This window comes from Varanus komodoensis, unplaced genomic scaffold (assembly GCF_004798865.1).
Source record: "Varanus komodoensis strain SLA01 unplaced genomic scaffold, ASM479886v1 scaffold14_1, whole genome shotgun sequence".
Classification (NCBI taxonomy): domain Eukaryota; kingdom Metazoa; phylum Chordata; class Lepidosauria; order Squamata; family Varanidae; genus Varanus; species Varanus komodoensis.
Genome location: NW_025335438.1, coordinates 7,573,763 through 7,601,005, shown reverse-complemented (window position 1 = coordinate 7,601,005; position 27,243 = coordinate 7,573,763). Strand labels below are relative to the sequence as shown.

General features: G+C 44.3%; 1 protein-coding gene across 3 annotated transcripts in view; it reads left to right on the top strand.

The window, feature by feature from the left end:
* ZC2HC1A (zinc finger C2HC-type containing 1A) overlaps nucleotides 1-27,243 on the top strand; it is a 58,397-nt gene that overhangs the window by 16,549 nt on the left and 14,605 nt on the right. For all 3 annotated transcript variants that reach the window (XM_044424502.1, XM_044424501.1, XM_044424503.1), the window contains exons 2-4: nucleotides 8,657-8,733; nucleotides 9,823-9,939; nucleotides 17,759-17,900. In XM_044424502.1, the coding sequence (XP_044280437.1) occupies nucleotides 8,657-8,733; nucleotides 9,823-9,939; nucleotides 17,759-17,900 (336 nt within the window). The remainder of the gene's footprint in view (nucleotides 1-8,656; nucleotides 8,734-9,822; nucleotides 9,940-17,758; nucleotides 17,901-27,243) is intronic.

Sequence of the window (27,243 nt, the reverse complement as noted above, 5' to 3'; positions counted from 1 at the left end):
TGGTAGCCAATTAGTGAGAAGGTGTTTGGCCACAGCATGAAAAATTTATCTGGGGGACTTTAAACTGAATCCTGCAGGGAAGGGAGAAGTACATCTGGGTGTAACAACATACAAAGGCTTATGCACCACAACAGATGGAGTAGCCTTCACAGTGCTCAATAATGATCTTCCAAAGAATGCAGGAAGAAAGCTTGAAAATAAAGCTTGTGGTCTTCAGTGTCTATATACTCATACCTGGAATATGGGTAATAAACAGCATGTACTTGAACTCTTAATACAGGAAGATGAATACAACCTGACAGTTATAACTGACATTTGGTAGGGTGACTCCCATAACTGGAATTCAGCAATTGAAAGTTATAACCTGTTCAAGAAGAACAGACAGAACAGAAAGGGAGATGACATGTTAAAGAGAACTCTGCAGAGAAATGCAGGAGGATGCACTTAGTAGCCCCTTTGAGAGCATCTGAATTCATATTAATGGAGCAAGGAATAATGGTAACACAGTGGTTGGAGTCTATTACCGACCACCCAGTCACGAAGATGAGGATGAAACTTTTGAAAAATAAATTGCCAGTTTCTGGCAATGATACTTGTTATAGCAGACTTCAATTTCCCTGACATCTGTTGAGAGACAAATTCTGCCAAACACAGCCCTTTCAAGAGATTACTAATGTGTTGCTAGTAACATCTTCCAACAGAAAGTAAAAGAAGAAACTGTTATACTTGATATTAACCAACAGGGAAGACCTAATAGACAAAGTGGCAACTATAGGTATTCTGGAGGAAAGTGACTTCCATGGCATACTTGACTTCTTAATTCTAAAGGAAGCAAAAGCTAAATTTAGCCAAATATGTGCCCTGGATTCAAGAAAGCCAATTTTAATAAAATTAGAACAATGATGCTTAAATTCCATGGCAAGTGACTCTAATGAGAAAAGTAGTCCAAGAAGAGTGGTCATTTTTAAAAAAGTAAGTTCTAAAAGTGCAATTACAAATAATTCCACCAAGAGAAAAGGGTAGAAAACAACAGAGGAAGCCCATGTGGCTGCACAAAAACCTGAAAACAATGATGATCTGAAAACAAAAAGGACATACATGGGAAGTGGAAGGAAAACCAGGCTACAAGGGAAGAAGACAGGCATATAGTGTGGAAATGCAGGGATAGCGTCAGGAAACCCAGTGCTAGGGATGAACTGAAGTTAGTGAGAAATTCTAAAAGTAACAAAAAAAGCCACCTTCAGATATGTCCATAGTAAAAGAGAAAAGAAATTGGGGTTCAGCTACTCAATGTAGATGGCAAATTATAACAGATGACAAATGGCAGAATCATCTAATTGGGTTGAATGAGTTCTGATCTCCAGGGCTCAATGAACTTCATCCTAGAGTCATAAAGGAGCTGGTGAAAGAACTTTCAGAATCACTGTCTATTATTTTTGAGAAATCATGGATGACAGGGGAAGTACCAGACCGAGAAAGAGTTAATAATGTCCTCATCTTCAAGAAAGGAAAAGGATAACCTGGGAACTCAGATCAGTCAGTCTGGCATCAATCCCTGGAGAAATTCTGGAACAGATTACAAAGCAGTCAATCTGCAAACACCTTGAGACGAATGCAGTGATTACTAAAAGCCAGCATGGATTTCTCAAGAATAAATCTTGCTAATCTGATTTTGTTTTTTGATTGGGTAACTTCCCCAGTGGACTGTGGGAATGCTGTGGACATAGTATTTTATCTTGGCTTCAGCAAAGCTTTTGACAAAGTGCCCCATGATATCATGATTAGCAGACTAGCTAAAAGTATACTAGATGAAACAAGTATCAGCTGGATCCACAATCAGCTACAGTATCTGACTCAGAGAGTGCTCATCAGTGACAGCTTCTCAAACCGGAGAGAGGTAACAAGTAGGGTCCTGCAGGGTTTAGTCCCAGGCACCACAGTTTAAGAAGATGCAGACGAACTGGAAGGGATTCACAGGAGGGCAACAAGTATGATCCAGGAACTGGAAACAAACCCCTGTGAGGAGATTGAGAGAACTGAGCATTTTTAGTCTGGAGAGAGAAGATTGAGGAAAGATTTGACAGCACTCTTCAACTGCTTGAAAGGTGGTCACACAGAGGAAGGCCAGGATTTCTTCTCTTTCAGTAGAAATGCAAGACACAGAATGATGGGCTCAGGTTACAGGGAGCCAGTTTCTTCTTGAATATCAAGAAAACTTCCTGACTGCTAGAGCAGTACAACAATGGAACCAATTAGCAAGAGAGGTTATGGGCTCTTCCACACTAAAGGAATTCAAGATGCAACTGGACAGCCATCTGAGAAGGTTGGTTTGACTTGGAGCCCTGCACTGAGCAGGGGGTTGGATCCAATGGCCCTCTGGCCCCTTTCAGCTCTAGTATTCTATGATTCTACAATTCTGTGATGCTTTGTTATGTAAACATAGCCAGGTGTTCCAGGTATGCATACTTAAGAACTGGGCTTAGCACTGTTCCTCATATCCATTAACTAGGCCCAAGGACAGCCCTGTATATCCAGGAACCACGCATAGTATGTATGCCAGCTGAATGGCAACAGGCACTCTGCGCCAGTGATTTTCAACCTTTCCACAGCTGGGGATCGGCGAAACCACCTTGGAGACCACTGAGGCAGAAACAAAAAGCACCATACACATAATACTGTATTCTGTGTATTAGTTTCCAAACACAATACCAAAAAGAAAAAGAAAATTCTCCAACCAGAAACTGAGCAACAAAAAATGCCAACAAAAGAACAAAATCAATGCAGTGTGGCTCCCAGTCAGCTCCCACTGAGCTCTCTGCCCCCTTCCTGGCCCCCTCGGTGGCACCAGCACACGCCCTGCCAACACAATGCTGACTGAGGAAGAGGTGGTGGAGCACAGCCAGCCCCCACGCCAGTCCGCAACAAGCAGGATGCTCACCTCCCCCACCCCTGACGGACAGGAAATCTTTTGCAGACCATTGGTTGCAAACCACTGCTCTACACTACTGAGGTTTCTTGGACCTTTAATGACAGATAATTCCAGAAGCACATCCCAACTATGTACCTACTTCAGATCTAGTGCAAATCAATTTAGAACAGGAAATGAAACAATTTTTGGCTGCCAGCCCATAGGGTTGTCTTATTCAGCTTCAGTTTATTAGCCCTCATCCAGGGTATAACTGCATCCAAGCACTGGTTAAGGGCATTCACAGACTTTCCCAATGGAGATCTCACAGAGAATTAGAGCTAGATTTCATCCATGTACTAATCTCACTTTGTCCAAATTGCCTGATTACAGCTACCTTTTAGAACTGAACCATATATTAAATAATACTGGGAATGAAACGGTACCTTGAAGCATCCCATAATTTAGTTGCCATAGAACTGAGGTATACTCACTCAATGCTGGAAATTATCCCACAAGTAATAGTCAAGCTGCTGTAGAACAGCACCTTTAATTCCCAATTTAAAGCAGTAATCCAGGAGGATACTATGGGAAATGGTGACAAAAGCTGCTGAGAGATTCAGAAAAGTAACAGGGTCATGTTCACCCTTTCCTTTTCCAAAAAAAAAGTCATTCAAAGGGCAACCAAGGCTGATTTTGTCTTCAAACCAGGCCTTAATCCAGATTGGAAAGTATCCAGATAATTTGTTTCATTCAAGAGTAGCTGCAGCTGAGATACCAAGAGTGTATTAAACATCCTGCTCAAGAATGACATTTTTTACCAGATTTTACTTAATGTAATACTTTACATTATTCAGTATTCTTCAGTAAGGAAAACTACATAGGCTTCAATAAGAAGATATCAGCATTCCCTTAATATTGACATTGTTGCTTGTAATAATCTCTGCAGCATTACTGATGCACTCTTAGTGGCTAAGAATCTATGCCAGTGATGTGTTGTTAAAAAAAAAAAAAATAGACCAAAAACAAGAGAACCAGCTATGTGTTGGCTGTTCCATCAATATGGAATGGGATATGAAAAAGAATAGCTGGTAATGCTAGCCATAATAGGATGCAGTGGACAGGGCAATAAATAAAGCAGGAAGTTGGGTAAGAGTCTTAAGAGAGAAGCTCTTCTGTACTGATTAAGTCCCTTGTTCTGTATAGCCTAATACCAACTTATGTGACTGCTTACCAGGATCTCAGTGGAAGCCTTTCCCAGTACTATTGCTTTGAGACCTTTAACCATTAAATGTCTAGGACTGAACTTGTGAATTTAAACAAGTAAAGTGTTTATTCAGCCACTTAATTATTACCTTTTCCATGGGATTGCAGATGCTTGCAAACCAAGGAAGAGTACAGATCTCCTGCGAGGTCATTGCTGTTATGGAAACCCTAGTGTCTATCGCTATTGATAATTGGTTGTAAAGCTGGGTTGAACAAAAGACTTGAACTCAGACACTGATTCCTAGCTCCATGCTCCAGCATTGTCTGGACCTTGTCTGGAATTCCAGGAACAAGATCACATAAAAGTTTCATGTAGAAGTACCCTTTGTTGGAATGTTGAGATGCTGCTGCCAGCTAGATAATACTGTAAAACTGAACAGGGACTCCTCATGTTTCTGTGACAGTTCACAGCATGTTAAGTCCCTATTTTCTAAAAATAACTCAATACAACTAATCTTAAAAAGATGGTAGCACAACAGAAAAGATTTTAATCTTGTTGAAGAAACTCAGGTATAATTGGACTTGTCACAGAAATCCCTTAAGCTGTTTTTCCTCTGATCTTTTTTTAATGACTTATTTTAGTTTCCTTTTTAGATTTCTGCCATGTAGGGGATTCATATGTTTTAAGAGATGAATGTAAAGTTTTATTTAAATAAATGTAGATTCTCGGTTTTGATGTGTGAAGAGTCTAATGAAAAACACAGCTTCAAAACATCTTATTAATTTAAAATGCTAGTATATGTGTAGAATGACTTCATTAAACATAAAGAAAAGAAGAATTTTCATTGGGATTTCTATAGGTTTTCCAAGTGTTAATTGCTTTTCTTTCATTACATGAAGCATTGAAAGAAGATAAGTAATTCAGGCAAGATTCATCAAGGCAGTTGGTAAGTCTTTGCAATATGTGAGGGGGTAACAATAACATGGAAAAGCAGTGACACACAGTGGTGAATATACAAGGTTAGTCTATCATTGGCCTCCTGATAAAAGAGCATAGGTTTTAAAGTTAAGAAGTTCTGTGCAGTAGAGCAGTGGTATGTTCCTCAGTTCTCAGAACCATTAGGATGACTGAGGGGCAAGAAGGCCATAGATAATCTATGTCAACCATGAGTAAACATAAAAACAGAACAAATGGTAAATGTCAGCCTATTGTCGAATGTATTTTACCTTTGTGGAAACATCCAAAGAGCACCAAGTTACCTATCTGTTTTCTACTGTAACTTAGTATGCAACTAAGTCTAAGGACATGTAACAGAATTAATCCCATTTTTACTGCTGGCTTATTTCTATCAACTTCCTTGTTGTTTTTCTGGTGTCACACTTTAGATTACAATCTCTCAGGGCTGGTATCTGTCCTCTGTTTAACATGATTATATAACCAAGTATCAGTTAAATCTCATCTCAGATATAAGATTTAACTGATACTTGGTTGTATAAAACAGGTAAATTATCAGTATTGATGCTATGCTTCAGAGTGGTGTAGAGATCTGGATTCATATCTGTCTGGTATGTATTCCTATTGAATTGACAACAAATGCTTGTGCAAATTCCTGACATGGATGACTTACCTAAAGTTGCTGTTTGTTATTCAGCTTTCCACTTATAGGATGCTTAAGCTGGAGTTTCTCTCAGATGCCCAGGATCCTGTTGCCTATATAATCAGCTCACTCTAGCTGAACACACTTCTAGAAAAAAGACTATTCAGGCTGCACCTACCATTAAACATTCTGAAGTTTTTCTTAGATCATGAACTGATTGAAGGTAGAAAAAGAAAAAAAACCTAGACTATTCCGTAACATTTTTTACTTAGTTAAAGGGTTGCAAATCTTTCCGCTACATCTTTTAGTTAATACAAACATTCGTAACAACTAAAAGCATTGTTCAGTCTTAGACTTAATTGATTTTTGAATTACTGTCTTTTGAGTTGGTTGCTTCTTTTAATGTTACTTGCTAATGTAATGTTACTGGGTAAACCATACACTAACTTAGTTGCAAGTCTCATTGAAAGCATTGGAACTTACTTTTCATATTGATTTCAGTGGGACCAAAGTTTAGCCTTGGTCCAGCCGCTTAGTTAATGTGTAATCTAAAAGCTGACTTGTGTATTCTAATGTAAATTTATACTCAAAATGTGGAAAACTTCAGGCTATTGTTCTGTGCAATGTAATATTTGAATAAAGCAACCAAATGTATTTGGTTACTTACTTTTTTGTGTATGTGTGCTTCCACAATAGAACAAATCTTCCATCTGTAAATCTTGAAGTTTAAAGGATCATAGATTATAAGTATGTGCTATTTTCCTTTCCTACAAATTGTAGATGTGGGGGGGGGGGCTACACATGTGCACTTTTAAAAGATCATGCATGAGTACATGACCTTAACAGAAATATCTTAAAAAGACTGTTTCTAATATACTTAAAACAAAATCATTTTTCCTTTTTGTCTGTACAGCTGTATTTTCATACAAAGGAAATATTCAGCTTCTTAATAGATTACATGTTTTATTTATATTTTAAAAATATTGCCACTATTGCAAATACAATTGTAGTCAGTTGGGTTTTTGCCAGGATTAATAGTTGGAAGGCTGGAAAGATTAAATGAAACAGAACTGCTGTTGTTCCAATAATAGGATGTTCATTGTTGAGTATTCTGTATTCAGTATTTCTCCATCTGCAGTTCTTCATTTTGACCCAGTTTGAAGTGCTAAAAAGCTTGAGGCCAGGTTACCTGAAGGATTGTTTCCTCTTATATGTATCTGTCCAGAACACCGGACTGGGACTCTAGTGATCTGGGTTCTAGTCCCTACTCAGTCATGGAGCTGACTGGGTGACTTTGGGCAGTCACAGACTCAGCCCAACCTACCTCACAGGGTGGTTGTTGTGTTGATAAAATTGAATGTTTTAAGCCACTTTGAGTTCTTAAAAAAAGCAAGAAAAAAGGTGGAACATCAATCTAACAAATAAATCTCAGGCATACTTTATTTATGTACATATTTATTTAAAGTTTTTATATGCTGTCAAGTACTAAAGTCTCTGGACGGTTTACAAATAAGAAAAAATAAAACAAACAAAAAAAAGCAAAGCAACATTACGGTCTTTCCAGAGAAATTTGAAATTCTTGTTATTTTCCCAGGTATTTTTGTATTCCAGTTTCTGTTTTAAATCTGTTCAAATCTTTGTATTGCTTGGCTCTTATTTTATTTTATACCGTAACTTTAAACTTCTAAAGTTCATATTATGACTTTTGTTGTCTTTTGTGGTTGGTCATGAGCCAAGTTAACTTTCCCCATAAGGTTCAGTGTAAATAAGGTTAATCCCTTCTGTAACCATTCTGTAACCATTTTTTAAATCAGAAACATGTGAAGCAAAGTGACAGCAACAAAGATCATGGGCATCTCCCTCCCCCACCCCAAGCACAAGCATGGCCATCTCCCCCCCCCCCCCCGAACTACCAAGATCACGCCTGTCATCCCTGCACGTGCCTGTCATCCTTGCAGGCACCCATCATCCCAGCGTGCTGGAGGGGTGGGGGGGGAGAGGCGGGCGTGATCGCGGGCACACTGGGGGAGGGAGAGATGGGCACAAACGGTGCGCTGGGTGTGGGGAGATGGCCGCGATCGCAGTTCCGTTCATGCAGGGAAGACGTGCCTGATCAGAGGCGCACTCCTGCAGGAAAGACAGGCAGAATCTCGGCCATCTCCCCCGCGGCTCTGCTTTGCTGCACCCGTCTTTCCTGCAGCAGCACACCTGTGATCACAGATGCCTTCCCTGCACGAATGGAACTGCAATCGTGGCCATCTCCCCACTGCGGCGGGAGGGGGGAGATGGCTGCGATCTTGGTCACCACCCAAAGCGATGTTTGTGACCCAAGTAAAAAATTTTCAGTAATTTTTGTTTCTGACCTGATTTGTTCGTGAGCCAAGGTACCACCGTATATGGAGCTTATTCTTCTGCTATTCTGTTGTATAAAGTGGGGTTACACTGAAAGCTTTCGAAACGAAAACACATAGAAAGTATATAACCTTATTGACCCTGCTTATCATCAAATGTTAAATAAATAAAGAAGTTGATTTTACAGTATTATTACTAAAAAGCTCATGTTTCTAGATTTGAATAATTTCTTACACTTCTATATTCCTTTATTTTACTAGTCCAACCCCATTTATTACCATGGGATACTAATGTTCAGGGCACCATCCCAATGTGTATTTAACTTCCCACAGCTCAAGGTTCACAGATTTACTGTTTCTGCCTAGGGAATAAGAAATGTTTATACTCTGCATTTTAAGCAGAATATTTCCATTTTTGTAGGTAATTTTATGAATGGAAGACATGAGATTGCAAATATTTATTATTAAGGGTGGAATTTATTCCTGCATTTTTAAGTCCACTGAAAATAACAAAAGTGAGAAAAATTACTTGCCACTGACTATGAGATTATAAATGAAAACTATATTGCCATAATCTTATGTCTGTTTCTTTTAAGATAATGGAAGTACAGGAGAAGCTGAAGATTTGTTACCATGCAAGATTTGTGGAAGGACTTTTATCCCAAATACATTAGTGAGTACAGAATCAGGTGACTTAAATTGAGGATGACAAGTGAACACATTTTTTAAAAAATGAAGCTGTTATACATTGCTGCGGTTATTTTTTCTTACCGTCCAGTGCCATCACCACAAACATAGATAAAGTTATGCAGAATTTTGTATGAATTGTTTATCTCAGTCTGTCTTAATGACTCTGTCCATAAAAGCAACTGGCAATACCTCTTTATTCATATGCAAGGGAGTTACCTGACTTGCACATAATGCCAACTGATTTTTATTTAACTCACAGGATATGGACTTCATAGTTGACATGTTTATGACTGAGTAGTTTATAGCTTACAAACCACGATTTATTAATAAAGCCATAAACTGCTCAGAAAGATAATGTATGGTTTGTGCTACGAACCCTGTTTTCCTTAAACTAATCTTTTTACAAGTAAACACATGTTTTTCACAAGAAAAATAAAAACCCCAAACACACAAGAATAGATGTACAGTGAACAGTTTATAAAAACTTTAAATAAAAATAAAAAAAACCAGCTGCTCTGTGCCAGTACAATACCACAAAGGCATTTGGGTTAAAGGGAAGGGATGGATGATGGAAGGAAACAACAAAAAGATTGAGTAAATAACCTATGGTTTGTTTGATCATCTACCAAACTATCCTGGCTAGGGCAACAAACCATAGATTAGCATGAATCAGTATTATGTGAAAATGGGGTTATTATGTGCATATAACAGGAAATCTTGCTTTTGTTTTCTGACAAGCATATTTTTCTCAAGTGGTTTTTAAAATGCATATAATTTTAAAAGCTTTTACAGTGTTAGGAATTTTATGGGATGAGCCTACTTTGAGACTTTAATCTTTTTTCATACATATTGGGCATTTCATAAATCTATTATAGAGCATTATTGTTGATTATTAATCTGTTGGTTTTATTGCTGTTAACACTTGGGATGGTTTGCCATATAAATATAAACTTTATCCTCCTATGTCCTCCAGTCCTTGTTTCATGACCAGGAGAGCTAAAAACCTGAGGTTGTGATTGGGAGTACCTCTTCCCAAATCTAAATATTACCTTTTTTTCCTGCTCTTTCATAGAGAAAACATGTTCCCATTTGTCAAAAATCTGCTGCTAGAAAAAGAAAAACATTTGACTCCAGCAGACAGAGAGCTGAAGGCACTGATATTTCCACAGTAAAACCTTTGAAGCCAAGGGTAGGTACATGGATGTTAGTTAATAGCATTTTAGGCAGTTGCTTCTCTATGGGATGGTTGAATAAAAAGATCTTTACCTGGTGCTGGAAAGAGTATAACATCTGTTGTGTTAACAGCCTGAAATTGAAATGTATATAATTAACATTGTTTGCTTATTTATTTATTATATTTGTTAACTGCCTTTTTCCCTTTCAAGGAACTCAAGGCAGCTTACAAAATTCTCCTCCACCTCTCAGTCTTATCCTCACAGCAACAGCCCTGTGAGATTGGGTTGAGAGTCTGTGACTGACCCAAAACCATCCAATTAGTTCTATGGCTGAGTGGGGACTAGAATCCAGATCTCCAGAGTGCCAGATCCACATTCATAACTGCTACACCTTATTAGCTCTCCAGCATTAATAGCACTTGATGTAAAAAATTACATAGTGAAGGTGCAAAATATTTTTATTGTGGCACAGAAGTTAAGTGAAAAAAACCAACTTGGCACTTGTGAGATGGCATAAGTATTCAGCCCCCCAAGTCAGTACTTGATAGAGGTATCTTACAGCTGTGAGTCTAATTAGGAAAAGTCTATCAGCTTTGTACATCCATCCAGTTCATGCAGTGTTTGCCCATTCCTCCTGACAAAACTACTGCAGCTCTGTCTCTTTGGGTGGGTATTGTGGGTATTGTTCAAATCTTGCCACAGATTTGCAATTGAATTAAGGTTCAGGCTTTGACTGGGCCATTCTGAGACACTCGGGTTCTTGTTTTGAAACCACTCCAGTGTCATTTTGGCAGTGTGTTTAGGTTTAAAACCTCTACCTAAGTCCCAAGTGTCTTGCAAACTGAAACAGGTTTTCCTCTAGAAGTGCCCTGTATTTGACTACATCCATCTTTGACTCAATTCTGACCAGGTTCCCAGTCTCTGTGAGGAGAAAATCATTTGTATCTCATGGTACTGCCAACAACATGCTTCATCATGGTGATGTGTTCTCCTGTCAATGAGTGTGTTGGTTTGCCCCAAACATAGGATTTTGCAGCAGTTGCCTTTTCCTACAGGTTTCCTTGTTTCTATGTACCTTTTTGCAAGCTCCAAATGGCTTTGGTATGCATTTCTTCAGTAATGGCTTTTTCAGTAATTATAGTGATAGTCTGATGACAGTTTCTTAGGGATGCTTTTTGTTTTGTTTTCGATATCAGCTGTGAATTTCCAGTTCCTTCATAGTTCTTGGTTTCTTTTCTGACTAATGTTCTTATCTGGTCGCTGAGTTTTAGTGGATCGCCTTTTCTAGAGATAAGTCACAATTGAGCCACATTCTTTCCATTTTGAAATAATTGATTTAACAGTGTTTTGGGGATGTTCTAACAGTTATTTGAAATATTTTTATAATCCAGCCTTCATTGGATTTTGCATAACTTTATCCCATCATTGTTTTCATACATAACTCCTTGGTTTTAATGATGCATGGTTTTCATGATGCTTGTTTAGATGTACTCTCCCACAAACTGTGGGGTCTTCTAGAAACAAGAGTATTTAACCTGAGATCGTGTGTAAATTGAATTGCATGCAGGTAGACTCTATTCAGCTACTTACACTGACTTTTGGAGGTAGTACGTTACACCAGAGCGTTTCTTGGCATGTCACAACAAAGCAGGGGAATACATATACAAGCGCCAATATGTTATTTACTTAACTTTTGTGCCACATTAAAAATATGTTGTACCTTAACAGTATTGAGTATCTCTTGTAGAGGAAGTGGTAACAATGTGAATTAAATCCATTTCAATTCCAGCTCGTAACACAACAAAATGTGAAAAGGTCAAAAAGGGCAAAGCACTGTTTCTGTCAAATGAGAAATCAAAGCATGAGATATTAGTAGTTCCCCATTAATGCTCTCTCTAACCCTAATGGCTCTGGCCCTTTTGGCTCTGGCCTCTTGGCAGAGCAGCAGAGCAGCAGAGGCACAGGCTGGGAGAGAGGGCTGGGTGGCCAGGGGACTGGCGAAGGCAAGGTAGGAGCTGGGCAGCAGAGCAGAGGGCCAGGAGCAGTGGAGAGGAAGGGGGGCGGGGCCAGAGAGGCTAGAGGGGCCAGGAGGAAGCGGAAAGGCGGGGCCACCGGCTGGAGGGACTGATACGGCGGCGTCCCTTGTCTGCGTCCCTTAGCTGCGACCCAGGCTGTCCGGAGACTCCCTTCCCTGGGACACAGAGGTTTGTTTGTTTGTTTTGTTTGTTTTGTTTGTGCTGTGCTGTGCTGTGCTGTGCTGTGCTTTGCTTTGCTTTGCTTTTCTTCCAATTTAAATTTAAGTTTATTTTATCCTTGTATGTGTGTGCGAGTGGGTTTTTGTCTGGGAGAACTGGGCGAGTGAGAGGAACTGTAGGACAAACAAGGCAGGGGACCAGGTAAGGTCTCAGAAGGGATAATGATGGCAGACCAGGAGATGGCCTTGGCAAAAGTCACAGGTGTTGCTGTCCGCTGCAATAGCTGCGACATGTTCGCCCTTCTCCCCCAGGAGAGGCAGGGATACACTTGCCCTTGGTGCAAGAAGGTGACCCTGCTAGAAGAGGAGGTGAGGTGCCTGAGGGCCGAGAGAGCTCTCCAGGCCCCCCCGGAGCATCCCCCCTCTGGAGAGAGGGTTGAGGGAGATACCACGGGAGGAGCAGCTGCAGAGACATGGAGGTATGTCACCCACAGGAGGAGGAGGCCAGCACGGCCTCCTCCTTCTCCTGGCACCAATCTGGAGCTGGGAAACAGGTTCTCTCCACTTGGGGAGGCTGGGGCTGATGAGGCCTCAGGGGACCAGCAGGACACCCAGCCTGGGACGTCAGGCGGCAAGGGGGCTGCTGCTGGAGAGGCGAGGGCCAGGGCGCGGCCGCCCACCAGACCGGGAAGGTACGGCGGCAGGTGATTGTTGTTGGGGACTCCCTGCTGAGGGGCACTGAGGCGGCAGTGTGCCACCCCAACCTGGAGACAAGGGAGGTTTGCTGCCTGCCGGGCGCACGCATCTGGCATGTGAAGGACAGAGTGGAGCGTCTTGTTCGCTCCGGGGGTCACCAGTTGCTCCTGGTGATCCATGTGGGCACAAACGATGTGGCCAGGCAGGGTGTGGTTGGGACCACCAGGGACTTTGAGGCCTTGGGGAAGAAACTCAGGAAGCTGAAGGCCCAAGTGGCCTTCTTGTCAATCTTACCTGTCCGGGGATTTGGGCCAGGAAGGGACAGGAGGGCCTCCGAGGTGAACGACTGGCTTAGGGTGTGGTGCCAGAAGGAACGCTTCAGGTTCCTCGACCGCGGCACTCATTTTCTTGCCAATGGACTTTTGGCAAGGGACGGGTTACACCTCACGAGGATGGGGAAAAGGTCCTTTGGAGATGCTCTAGCGAGCTTCGTCCGGAAGACTTTAAACTGAGCCGGGGGGGGGGGGGAGTTCAGGCCCCCCAGTAATGTGTCTGCACTGGACAAGTGTGGGGGGAGGATCAAGGCTCTGGGAGCAGGGTTTTAGAGGTATTGCAGGGACTGACAGGACTCCTACAGAGAGGGGCCAGGTACCAGGGAGGATGGGGGGAACGAGGAGGCTGGGTACTCCAAGGAAAGGAAGTGGTGGGAAGGAGTTGAGGTGCATGTACACCAATGCTAGGAGCATGGGTAATAAGCAGAAAGAGCTTGAAGCTGTCCTGGGAATAGGTGGGTATGATATGGTGGAAATCACAGAAACTTGGTGGGATGAAAGGCAAGTCTGGAATGTGAACATAGAAGGGTCCTTTTTAAAAAGGACAGGAAGGGAAGAGAGGTGGGGGCGTGGCTTTATACGTCAGGGAAGGGATAGGATGCAGTGAGATAGAATGCAGCACAGATGGGGATTTGGTAGAGGCAGTCTGGGTGAAACTTAGGAGTTTTGACAGGGAAAGAGACCTGACAGTGGGGGTATGTTATCGCCCTCCAGGTCAACTTTGAGACCCTGGATGATGTCCTGACAGACCAGATTCTAAGGATATCTCAGGGGAGAGACGCAGTAATTATGGGAGATTTCAATCTCCTGGATATTACTTGGGAGACTCACGTGTCGGTGACAGCCAGGTCACGTTGCTTCCTAGAAGCTATAGAGGGAGGGTTCTTCACACAGAGGGTCCAAGAGGCGATGGGGGGGGAAACATCCTTGACTTGGTCTTGACCAATAGGGAGGAGCTGATAGATGAAGTACAGATTAGGGGAGCTCTGGATGTGAGTGATCACTGCATCCTTTGCTTTGAGATCGGGACTGGGGATCAGGTCATGCAGCAGGTCGAGCACTAGAAGCTGGGACTTCAAGAGGGCCAACTTTGGCCAACTGAAGGCCAGACTGGGGAAAGTCTTCTGGGATAGGTTACTGGAAGGTAAGCAAGTTGAGGAGGGGTGGATAGCACTCAAAAGGGAGGTTTTGGAGGCACAAGCCTTGACGATACCTCTAGTCAGTAAGGTGGGGAGGCTGAGGAGAGTGCCGCCATGGAGGTGAAAGGAGGTGGTTAGAGGGATTAGACGAAAGAGGAACATCTGTAGGAAAGGTGTACTAGGGGAAATAAACAGAAGGGTATACTGGGAGGAGAAGGCCCATTGCAGAAGGATTCTTCGCAAGGCTAAGGCTGATTATGAGCTGAGACTTGCCAAGAATATCAAGAGCAACAAAAAGGGCTTCTTTCAGCATGTAAATAGGAAGAGGAAGGGGAGACAAGTGGTGGGACCACTAAATAAGGAGGAAGGAGATCCAGTGACTGATATGAGGGAACAGGCACAGATGCTAAATGACTATTTTGCCTCTCTGTTCTCCCCAAAGCAGGACGGGGGATATCCACATAGGAGATTAGATGAGGCTGGGGACTTAGGGGCACAGATTAGAGTAACCCCGCCCTTGAAGTCGAGGGGCTCCTCAGGGCATTGGACATTACAAAGGTGCCAGGCCCTGACGGGTTACACCCGAGAGTACTTAGAGAGTTGGCAGGGGTTCTCTCACGCCCGCTGGCCTCCATTTTTGAGACCTCGTGGAGAACGGGTGAAGTTCCAGAGGACTGGAGGGTGGCATCAGTGGTCCCAATTTTCAAAAAGGGTAGTAGAAAGGACATGGGGAATTATAGACTGGTTAGCCTTACGTCCATTGTAGGAAAAGCAATGGAAAGGCTCATAATAGAGAGAGATCTAGTGATGCTAGACAGGGAAGGGAGGCTGACAGCCGCACAACACGGCTTCTGCAAAAACAGGTCCTGCCAGACAAACCTTGTGGAATTCTATGACAAGGTTTCAAGATGGCTAGATGGAGGGGATGCAGTGGATGTGGTATACCTGGATTTCAGCAAGGCCTTTGACAAAGTGCCCCATGATATCCTGGTGGAGAAACTGAGGAGTTTTGGGATACACCAAAGCACTTTCTGATGGATTAGGGCATGGTTGACTGACTGAAAGCAGAAGATAACCATTAGCGGGGAATCATCGGAATGGTGGCCAGTGACAAGCGGGGTCCCCCAGGGCTCTGTCCTGGGGCCAATCCTGTTTAATCTTTTCATTAACGACATGGAAGAAGGGGTGAACAGTCTGCTGATCAAATTCGCAGACGACACTAAAACTGGAGCAGTGGCCACAACTGAGAAGCAGGTACTCCAGATCCAAAAGGATCTGGACAGACTATGGAAGTGGGCGGGAGACAACAGGATGGCGTTCAATGTGGATAAGTGCAAGGTCATGCACTTGGGGCATAGGAATAGCTGTCATAAGTACAGGTTAGGTGACAAGTGGCTGGAGAGCAGCACTTGTGAAAGGGACCTCAGGGTACTGGTTGACTGCAGGCTAAACATGAGTCAGCAGTGTGATGCGGTGGTTAAGAGAGCGAACGCCACCCTTGGTTGCATAGCCAGAAGTGTGGCTTCTAGATCAAGAGAGGTATTACTACCACTCTATATGACTCTAGTGCACCCGCAGCTGGAGTACTGTTTTCAGTTTTGGGCCCCTCATTACAGAAAGGATATAGCCAGGTTGGAGTCAGTGCAGCATAGGGCCACAAGGTTGGTGGCAGGTTTGCAGGGGATGGGGTATGAGGCAAGACTGAGGGAACTGGGTCTCTTCAGCCTGGAGAAGAGGAGACTCAGAGGGGATATGTTGGCAACATACAGGTATGTGAGGGGATGTCACATGGAGATGGGTAGAGACCTGTTCTCCCCTGCAGAGGAAGGCAGGACACGCTCCAATGGAGCAAAGCTCAGGGAGCCAAGGTTCCATTTGGATGCCAGGAAGCACTTCCTGACAGTCAGGACCCCGAGGGTGTGGAATGGGCTTCCACGAGAGGTCGTTGAGGCCCCATCACTGCGGGTGTTCCAGGATAGGCTGGACGTCCACATGGTGGGCATGTCGTGAGCAGAGCCACCTGGTGCCGGAGGTCAGACTAGATGGCCCGGGAGGCCCCTTCTGACTCGCTCTGTTTCTATGTTATGTTTCTAATGAAAACAGAATAATAAAATAGGCAGGCTAAAGAGAGTGCAGTAATTAATCTGCCATATACAACTAGGGAAAAGGTGAACTTTCCTAAGTGTTTCTCATTATTACTGAGAAATGATATCATCATTAGTATCATCATAATCTGCATTGCATTTGTATCTCGCCTTTTTTTTCTCTTGTGAACCACCTAAGACAGCTTAAATAGTCTTCTTTCATTGCATTTTATCCTCACAGCAACCATCCTGTGAGTTAGGTTGGGCTGAGAGTCTGACCCAAAACCACTCTAACCGCCACAAACCAGTCATGTCTCACTGTATTTTTTCTATATTTGTTTCATAATTGCCCTCACAACATTCCTATCAAGGAGGGAAATAGAGTTCTCTGTGTTCTCTGTACATCACACATGGGAACTTAGTGCCTGTGTGGAACCTGTTACGGGGAACATTTAGTTGCTAAGAGCATATGGGTGGGGACCACTCCCCTCATCCTGGCATCTGTAATAGGAAGAAGTTGTAGAGTCGGTACAAGGGTGCTTACTTGTAACTGTCATTCCTCCAGGGTTCAGCTGTGCATTCAGACAACCCACCAGTCTTGCTTGGTGTCATAAAAATGTTTTGTTTATAAAGCTGTACTACTACTTTGACAAGGTCAAGGTCAGTTATGACAGACCTTCTCAGTGCTGAGGCCACCTCAGTGGTCTTGTTTGGAAGGGTAGGAACTATTCCCCCACTGATGCTGGGGTGGGGGGAGGGGTTCCTGCCAAAATGTTCTTAGCTACCAAATCTTCCCAGTAACAGGCTTCTTGCAGGTGCAGAGCCCATATGTGTGAATACACAGATGAGCATTCAAAGAACAACAGTTACATGTAAGCAACCTGACTTTTTTGTAGGTATCTTGCTTTCATTAGATACAACATGACTTCATGAAACAAGCTAGAGATACTGGACACTGTTGAACTCTGCCCACTTGCACTCAGCAGACTTTGGCACACCTTGCTGAATCAAGAGCTGAAAGTAGCCCAAGTTGGGGGTATAATTTACATATTTTTATTTAAAGGCAATTTAAATTGTGTCCATATCTCATAAATTGTGCAAAGTTTGATCAGGTTTTAGGGAAATGGAGAAAATTGCACTGTATTTCACACATCATGTACTGACTTTACTCACTGTTAGCATCAGTGCTGGGTAAACAGTCTGGAATTCAGGTGGCAGAGCTAGACCAATCTGCAAAATGTTGACCTTCCGAGGTGATTCCTTGTACATACCTAACTATAGACAGGATTTATGCTTAATCATGGGATATGTAATATTGCATGCAAAACTGAAAAAAATAATTCTATCAAATAGCAAATACATTTCTTCTGTTCCTATTGTCATCTTAGCCAGAACCCCCCAAAAAACCATCAAACTGGAGAAGGAAACATGAGGAACTGATAGCAGCTATACGTGCTGCCAAAGGAGTTGATCAGGTTCTTAAGGAAGGGGGAAAGCTTCCTCCACCACCCCCACCTACTTACGATCCTGGTAAGTAATGTGAGAATATGAGGGCCTGAATTGCAGTATTTGTTTGCACAGTATTACTTCTAGGTGGCTAGATGAGCCTTCTCCAACTCAATGCCCTCCTGATGAGTTGAACTACAGCTCCCATCATTCCCATTCAGCATGGTTCCTCCAATCTTATCTGTTTGGTCTGGTTATAAACAGCCTGCAGTTTGAAAGATAGCAGTAGTATTTCTTACGATGCTTGTTTGGGATCTATGTTTCTGTGCATTTGAAACTGATTTCCACAGCAGAGAATAAACTCCACAGGAACAAAGATGACTAGAGGAATTTAGACTGTGTACTAGGGAATCTCTGCCTTCTGCTCCTGTGGCTCTCTTGCTTACATGCAGAATTCTGATGTTTTTTTGCCGTGGTCCTCACATAAGCTTGTATAGTATCCCATTGTTCTATTTTGTCTTTTCCTCTCCCTGAATTCTATAACTGAATTGCTGTGTCTAAAATTGCATTGCTGAAGTTATGTATGCCCTCTCCTGAGGAAAAACATCAATATTTAAAGCCATCCCTCTCCCCCAATCCTTGTCATACAAAGATTGTCTAGGATTCCCACTATATTTTCTGTTCACAAGATTTGCATGACACAGAAATGGAAGTAGAAAGAAGTCGGAGGTTAGACTATCTTGGTATGCTTGGGTTCAGCCATGGCTTTGTTAGAGCTTCAAGTGGTGGGTGATGAAGCGTTAGGTATAATAGCAGGAATATTGGAAGCAAGCAAACTGACAAGTGTGAAAAAACATAGGCTTGAACTCAGTTGAAGGAATAGTCCTTGCCAATGATGGCAAAAAAACATGTTTTTACCTATTATCTGTGGAGTGGTTACAGGTCTCTTACAGTTGGGCCCTAAGTGTGAATAGGAGGAATTTTTGATAGTTCCCTGGTAACTTATGTGCTTCTTACTTTGCTAATAAAGTAACTTAGTTCTGTTCCATTTAATTTTGCATTGACTTTCAGATCCCGGACACTGACCAACCCTGCCACTGGGCACCTACTTATTTGCTTATGGAAACAAACTCACAATACACACAACAGAAAGCTAGTGGTTTCGACAAACCCTTGTTTCTGAATTGGTACAAGTTAGCAGAACTTCCTACTGAGAGCTCTGCTGACCTGCCTCATTCCAGGGGCAAGTATTTCCACTCGTTACAGGGTCAATCCAGTAGATAGTGTTTTCTTGGACTTCCCAAATGTTATTTTTATAAAGTGCCGCACCAAAGCCTCCTAAGCAAACTAAGCAGTCATGGAATTAAAGGGGAAGAGTCCTTTTATGGTTCACTAATTCGTTAAAGGACAGAAGACAGAGGGTAGGAATAAATGGCAATTTCTTCCAGTAGAGAAAGGTCACCAATGGAGTCCCACTGCATTCACTAATAGGATCAGTGCTTTTCAACCTATTCATAAAAGATATGGAAGCAGGAGTTCAGGGTGAAGTGGCCAAAGTTGCTGATGACACTAAACAGCTAAAATCTTACTTCCCTTATACAAATAATTCATGCTACCAGACTTGGAATATAGCATTCAGTTCTGGACAACTTACCTGAAAAAAGACATTGTTGAGTTGGACAAACTGCAGAGAAGGGCAATAAACACTATCAGGGGGCTGAAACAGCTACCCTATGAGGAGTGGCTACAACAACTAGGCTCTTTGACTTAGAAAAAAAAATTTAAACATGATAGTGGTGTTTAAAATAATGCATGAAAGCAGGAGGGAAGACAATTTTCTCCCTCTCCCATAACACTTGAACTTGGTGTCACCCTATGAAGCTGATTGGTGGGAAGTTTAGGACAGATAAAAGGAAGTACTTCTTCATACCACGTACATTTCAACTATGGAATTTGTTGCCATGGGAAGTGTTTGATGGCTGCCAATCCTTATGGCTTTAAAAAGGGATTGGACTGATTCATGAGGGATGAGAATATCAGTGACTACTAACCTTATTGGCTATGTGTTACCTTCTTTACCAGAGGTGGCATACCTGCACACACCAGTTGCTGAAGAGCTTGGACAGGAAGAGGTCTTGCACTCATCGTACTTGTGGGACCTGTGGGCAGCTGGTTTGCCACCATGTGTATGAAGTGCTGGACTAGATGGATCGTTGGTCTGATCCATCATAGCTTTTCTTAAATTCTTATATTGTTTTTAGAACCTCTAGCCACCTGTTGCACTAGCCATGAGCCCCTCTGGCAGACTTGGATATTGAGACCTGTATTGGTAGCATCCGCTGAATGCAACATTTGCATCGGGTTGGATGAATTTCCATTTTTCCATGGAAGATGTGGGCACGGTTTTTGCAAAGGCCCGGTCTACTAACCTTCTTACCTAAGCCCATGCCCAATTTGGTTCATTAAATCCAGATTAGGAGACTGTTAAGGAGGTGATTTTCTTCCTTCAAAAAGAGGATAGTGACTTCATAAATAATGCCAGCAGTTTGTCAGACTTTGTAAGCCTCTGAGGTTCCTTAGATCTTGGAAGTTATGGACAAGACCAATTTTTAATTTGCCACTCTTGCATGAAATGGTTGAGCAGGCTGCAGGTGCTCCTGGATGATAACGCCATGGTAACTTTGTGGGCCAAACTTCATAGTCATACATTTTCTAACATGCACTCATATTTATTCCATTTCCAATTCCCAGTTCAGTTTGCACAACTTTATGAACATTGGTTCTTCATCATGGCCTCTATGCATCACACATATGGGTACTGCGCCTGCACAGTGCCTGTGGCCGGAAGATTGCCAGCTAACGGTTTTTGGTGGGAAGCTCCGCTCCCCCTCCCCCCCGTGGCCTATAAAGAGCGGAGCGTCCGCCATTTTGTTCAGTATTTGCGACTGCCATTCACTGTGCCTTGTGCCGCTTTTGACTTTCGCTTTGACCGTTGCCTTTGTTCTCAATCGTTCCATTTCTATTTCCCAGTTTTTCTCCTTGCTCCCAGTTCATTGTCCTGCTCTGCGTAGTTCTAGTAGTTTTCTCGTATTCTTCCTTCTTTTTCAATCTATCTGTCCATAAAAAAAAAACAAAAATATATACTTACCCTCTGCACTGTCTCTCTCTTCTTCTTTTTCTGCGATGGTGCGGCGAGCGGCCTTCCGCAAATGCGCAGAGTGTGGGTCAAAAATGGCACCAACTGACCCGCATGACCTATGCCTCCTCTGCCTGGGCGAGGGGCATAGGACAGATAAATGCGCTCATTGCCTGGCCTTCTCCAAGCAGGCCAGGAAGAATTGCGAAAATCGCCTCTGGAGACTCCTTTGGGATCAGGCCCTTATGTAATCGGACCCGCTTCTTTCCGTCCCAAAACCTGGCTCTGCTTCTGTGGCCCCACCCTCATGGCCTTTGGACAAAGGTGCATCTGCTTCAGTTGCTCCCTCTGCTTCACCCAAAAAGAAGCATGAGAAGCGGAAGCATGCCAAATCTGAGAAGTCGGCAGGCCATAAGAGGGCCAGGAAGGAGAAAGTCTCCAAGCCTCCTAAGAAGCCCAGGAATCCGGACTGCCCGGACCATCCCCGACATCGGGACTTGGAACCGACGGCCCCCTCGGTACCGGCGGTGCTTACGGTACCGACTCCGCCCGAACCGGTCCTTCAGGAGGCTATGCGGGTTACCCCTCAAGGATCCCATCGCTGCGTGGTTGACCTCCTGCCTGCACCCCTTCCAACTCTAAGGGGCTCGATATCTGACAGGGAAATCCAAGACTCCCCCCCTAGGGCGCGGTCACCAGCACCCATGCCCGCGGCCACCATGGAGGCAGACGTTGGACTGTCCCCACCGGGGAGCTGGAGGAGCCGCTCCGTGGAGCAACGTTCGGAGGGCTGGCATCGCCCCTACTATCATACTTGGGGTGATCTGCTCTCCGTAGGTTACTACCCTGCTCCCAGGGGACGATCCTCTCCACCATCCCGTGATTGGCCACGCTCGGAGACGGGCGTCACCTCGATCCACTCAGGATGGAAGCAGCTGCTCCTTCTCCCCAGCGGAGTCGTTGTCATTGGCTCCACCCTACTACAGTGCTGATTTGGCCTACTCGGAGGTCGACTCAACCTCCCCAGACGTCGCCGTTACATCCCAGGGTCACCGGACGAATCCCACCTCTCCTTCGCGGAGCTGATATCTAGACTTGTCCAGTCCCTCGACATCGACGCCGTCCAGCATCCGGGACCGACAACGGACAAGTTCTATGATGTCGTCCATGGGGAGCAATCGACATCTATTGTCCTGCCTCTCATAACCACCTTGCGGCAGGCGATGACGCAGCCCTGGGATCTGCCCTCACACCCTCAACCAACGTCCAGGAGGTACGAGTCAATGTACAGGGTTCGGGAGGAGGACATTGCCTTCCTCCTCTGCCATCCCAAACCGAACTCCGTGGTCATCGAATCCTAACAGGGCAGAGAGGTGAGAGGGCACACGGCACCGAGGGACAAGGAGGGCCAAAAAATCGACTCCCTGGCTAGGCGAGCCTACGCTGCTTCAGGCCTGGGCCTGCACATATCGAATTACGAGGCAACGTTGGCAAGGTACCAGTACTTCATCATGCAGCGCCTCCACAACGTCGCCTCGACCCTCCCAAACCACCAGGGTGACCTCGCTAAGGTCCTGATTAAGGAGGCTATGCAGGTCGCGGTGCAGCAGTTATCCACGGCAAGGCACGACGTGGATACTGACTCACAGGCCTTGGTCGGTGCCGTTTCTCTCGGGAGGCATGCATGGCTTAGGAACTGCAACTTTCCGGAAGAAACCAAACGCCGGATAGAGGAAATGCCTTTTGATGGGTCCGGGCTTTTCCACTCATGCACCGACCACAAGCTTAAGAAGCTGCATGAATCACGGATGACGGCATGCAGGATGGAGATACAGACCCAGGCTAGACGTAAGTGGTCCTGGAATCGCCCATCCTACAGGCAGTCGTATCAACCGAGACAACAGCCCCAGCACCGTCAGCAGCAGCAACAGCAGCGCCGCCGTCCGCAGACCCAGCAATGTTTCCAACAAGGCCGCCGCTGTTTCGACGATCGGAGGTAACGTTGACAGGACTGGCGAACCATTCCTCACACTCCACCAATACCCACCCCCCTCTCATCTGGGGATCGGCTCCGAAGCCGACTCCCCATTTGGGAGTCCATCACATCCAATCGGTGGGTATTGTCCATCGTTCAGCATGGCTATCGAATAGAATTTGACATAGTTCCTCCATCGAGTCCAATCCAGTTTACATCATGTTCACCGGTACTGCTCGACGAAATACATCAACTTCTTCGTAAAGGAGCGATTCGTCAAGTATTCCCATCTGACAGACTCCACGGATTCTATTCCAGATACTTCACGGTCCCGAAGCGGGATGGTGGTCTACATCTGATTTTGGACTTACGTGACTTGAATAAGTTTATTGTACCGAAAAAGTTTCGCATGACCACCCTTCAAAACATCTTGCCATTGCTAAGGAGAGAGGATTGGTTCGCTTCATTGGACTCGAAGGATGCCTACTTCCATATTTCTATTCACCCAAGTTACAGGCGTTTCCTTCATTTTGCTGTTGCACCCCATCTTTATGAGTTTACAGTTTTGCCCTTTGGATTGGCTATGGCTCCGAGGGTATTTACCAAGTGCATGGCTCCTGTCTGTGCTTTTCTACGCCTCCAAGGCATACAGATTTACCCGTACCTCAACGACTGGCTGTTAGTATTGCAGTCCAGGGAAGGACTCCTCGCAGCCATCCATACAACTTGTGCCTTATTGAATAACCTAGGCCTACGTATTAATACTGAGAAATCTTCTCTTCTTCTGACACAAAGGCTCACCTTCATTGGAACCTGCTTGGATTTGACGTTGGAAAAAGCCTTCCTCCCTCAGGACAGACAACAGACTCTTGCTCGCCGCATCCATCGAATGCGACGAGATGGAACGGTCCCGACGAAGTCTGTTCAGAGGACCCTGGGGCATATGGCTTCCTCAGTTGCCGTAGTTCCGCATGCCAGGCTTCGGCTCCGTCCGCTACAACTTTTTTTCAACAAGGTGTACCATCCTCAGAGAGATCCACCGTCGAGGTTGATTCGAATCCCATCTTCCATGCTTCACTCTCTACTTTGGTGGTTGGTACCAACCAATCTGGTGGTAGGAGTCCCCTTCAGGGCTCAGCCTCCTACGATAACCCTCGCTACCAACGCGTCTCTTCTGGGATAGGGAGCAATATGCTCCTGCTATCTACCCAGGGTACGTGGAATCGTTGAGAATCCACGAATCATATCAACTTCCTAGAACTGCTGGCAGTATCCAAGGCCCTGTGCTCTTTCGAGGACATTCTTCACCATCAGGTCATTCAGATAACTTCGGACAATATAGCTACCGTCTTTTATCTGAACAAGCGGGGGGAACAAAGTCACCGACTCTGGCCAGACTTTCTATGAAAATTTGGGACTGGTGCATCCTGAGAGACATCACGTTGATGGCTGTTCATCTCGCTGGTGTGGACAATGTGCAGGCAGATCTTCTCAGCAGGCACATGTTCACCTCTCACGAATGGGAGCTAGATCCTCGCACGCGCGACCACCTTTTCCAGCGCTGGGGGTTTCCCGGCATGGACTTATTCGCCACCCAACAGAACAAGGTGTGCAATGCTTACTGCTCGAGAGCGGGAATCGGACACGCATCCCTAGGGGACGCATTCATGATCCCTTGGAACAACATGATCTTCTATGCCTTCCCTCCGATCCCTCTTCTGATGCGGGTCATAGCGAATATAGTGCACGACCAGGCATCGGGGATACTAGTTGCCCCTTGGTGGCCACGTCAAGCGTGGTTTGTGACACTACTCAACATCTCTCACGGGGAATTTCTTCATCTACCATCGCTTCCATCTCTTATAACACAAAAGGACGGTACACTTCGCCACCCAGACTTACTCTCATTGAATCTAACAGCGTGGCGAATCTGATGACTGCCATTATTCCATCGATGCCGGCAACGACTTCGACCGACTCTAATCCAGTCGTCGAATCCAATCACCCGGGCGCTTCCCCTTTCTCTAGTCTCTCTGTACCATTGTGTTCAAGACAAGACCCGTCGAATCCAACACCTTTGCCCCCTGATATTCAGCATATCATCGATTCTGCCTTAAAGTCATCCACAAGGAAGTCATATGCGGCTAAATGGAAACGTTTTTCCACCTTTGCCGAGTCTCATTCGTTCTCTCCATTCTTGTCATCTATACATCAGATTCTTCAGTTCCTATTGGAACTGCACCATTCCGGACTGAAAGCGCTGTCCATTAAAGTATATACGGCCGCAATAGCCTACTACTGTGGCTTAGTCGACGGATCACCTCTTTTTTCTCAACCTATCGTCAAAAGATTTTTGAAGGGGCTATATAATCTTAACCCATCAATTAGACCGGTGATGCCCACCTGGAGCCTTTCTGTCGTTCTACAAGCCCTTACGAAGGCCCCCTTTGAACCATTGGCGACAGTGGATCTGTGCTTAGTCTCTTGGAAAATGGCATTTCTTGTGGCTGTCACTTCAGCCCGAAGGGCCAGTGAGCTTTGCGCTCTCTGCATAGACCCTCCTTATTTGAACTTTCACAGGGAGAAGGTCGTTTTACGCCTCGACCCGTCTTTCCTGCCTAAAGTGACTACACCTTTCCATACGGGACAAGACATTGTGCTGCCTGCCTTTTTTCCATCACCGTCGACTCCATTGGAGAGATCTTTGCATTCACTCGATGCTCGGCGTTGCTTAGCCTTCTACCAATCACAGATGGAGTCTATTCGATGTTCCAATAAACTATTCATTAAGTATTCTGCTAGGGATCAGGGCGATCCAGTCACTCCACAGAGACTCTCTAAATGGATAGTCCATACTATAGTCTTACGCTATCAACTAACTAAGCTCGATCTGCCTTCAGTTCCTCAAGGCCATTCTACTAGAGCCGTTGCAACCTCATCTGCCTTTGCATCCGGAGTTTCGCTTGATGATGTCTGCCAAGCCACTACTTGGGTGAACCCTTGCACCTTCGCCAGACACTGCCGTCTTGATGTTCGAGCTCGACGGGATTGCTCCTTCGGCAGAGCTGTTCTCTCCTCCGTTCTTCAATGAGGACACCTTCCCTCCTCCTTTATGGTAAGCTTGTTAATCTGCCCATATGTGTGATGCACAGAGGCCATGACGAAGAAAAGCAGGTTGCTTACTTGTAACTGATGTTCTTCGAGTGGCCATCTGTGCAGTCACACAATCCACCCGCTGGCCCCGCTCGGTGTCGGTGAGTGGATACATCTTTCGGTACTGACGATTCCCATTTTTCCATGGTACCGACCCTCCTTTTTTTCCCTCCATTTGGAATTTCAAATTTTTTTCCATAAGGTGGCGCATGTTTGGTTGCAAAGACTGAACAAAATGGCGGACGCTCTGCTCTTTATAGGCCACGGGGGGGAGGGGGAGCGGAGCTTCCCGTCTAAAACCATTAGCTGGCAATCTTCCGGCCACAGGCACTGCGCAGGCGCAGTACCCATATGTGTGACTGCACAGATTGCCACTCAAAGAACATCAGTTACAGGTAAGCAACCTGCTTTTCTGTAGACTGAATCAGCCCCATATGAGTTTGTGGAGAAAAGTTGCACAAATTAACAGATTTGGAAAATTTGGAGAAAACCCATGCAGACCTCTTGTTTGATCTCTGCTCAATCTGTGCAAGTTTCCCTTTTCCACAGAGTGAGCAGTGATTATGACCAGAATCAAATGCAAGACAAAGTGCAGGAGAATTCTGGTAATTTTGAATAATATTTGTGCACCCATCCTTAGATTTGATTTTGCTTTTTCTTCTCATAGTGATGTTTTTCCAAATCAAAGTTTAGAATAGGTAATGTCACAATCATTTTCTCCCTTGTCCTCTTTCTAGTAGTTCAAAGTGAAAGGCTTTTAAAATGCATCCTTTATTGAGCTAGGTTGGCTATGCAATACAATAAGCAAAAATGGAGTTGCTAATAAGTAGCATCTATCTATCTATCTATCTATCTATCTATCTTCTATCTATCTATCTATCTATCTATCTATCTATCTATCTATCTAAAACATTTCTATCATGTCCTTTGCAGAGCAGAGGCTTACAACAGTTAAATAATCATATAAAATACAATTAAAACATTCAATAATAACTTTTCAAAATTAAAAAGAAAGGAAGGAAAAGAAGAAAGAAAATGTAACTGTATAAAATAGTATTAATTTCCTATTAAAATTATTAATTTATTAAAATGAAGGATAAATTAAAAAGTCTTTACCTGGCGCTGGAAAGAATAGAGAGTCAGCACCTGGTGGACCTCTCTGG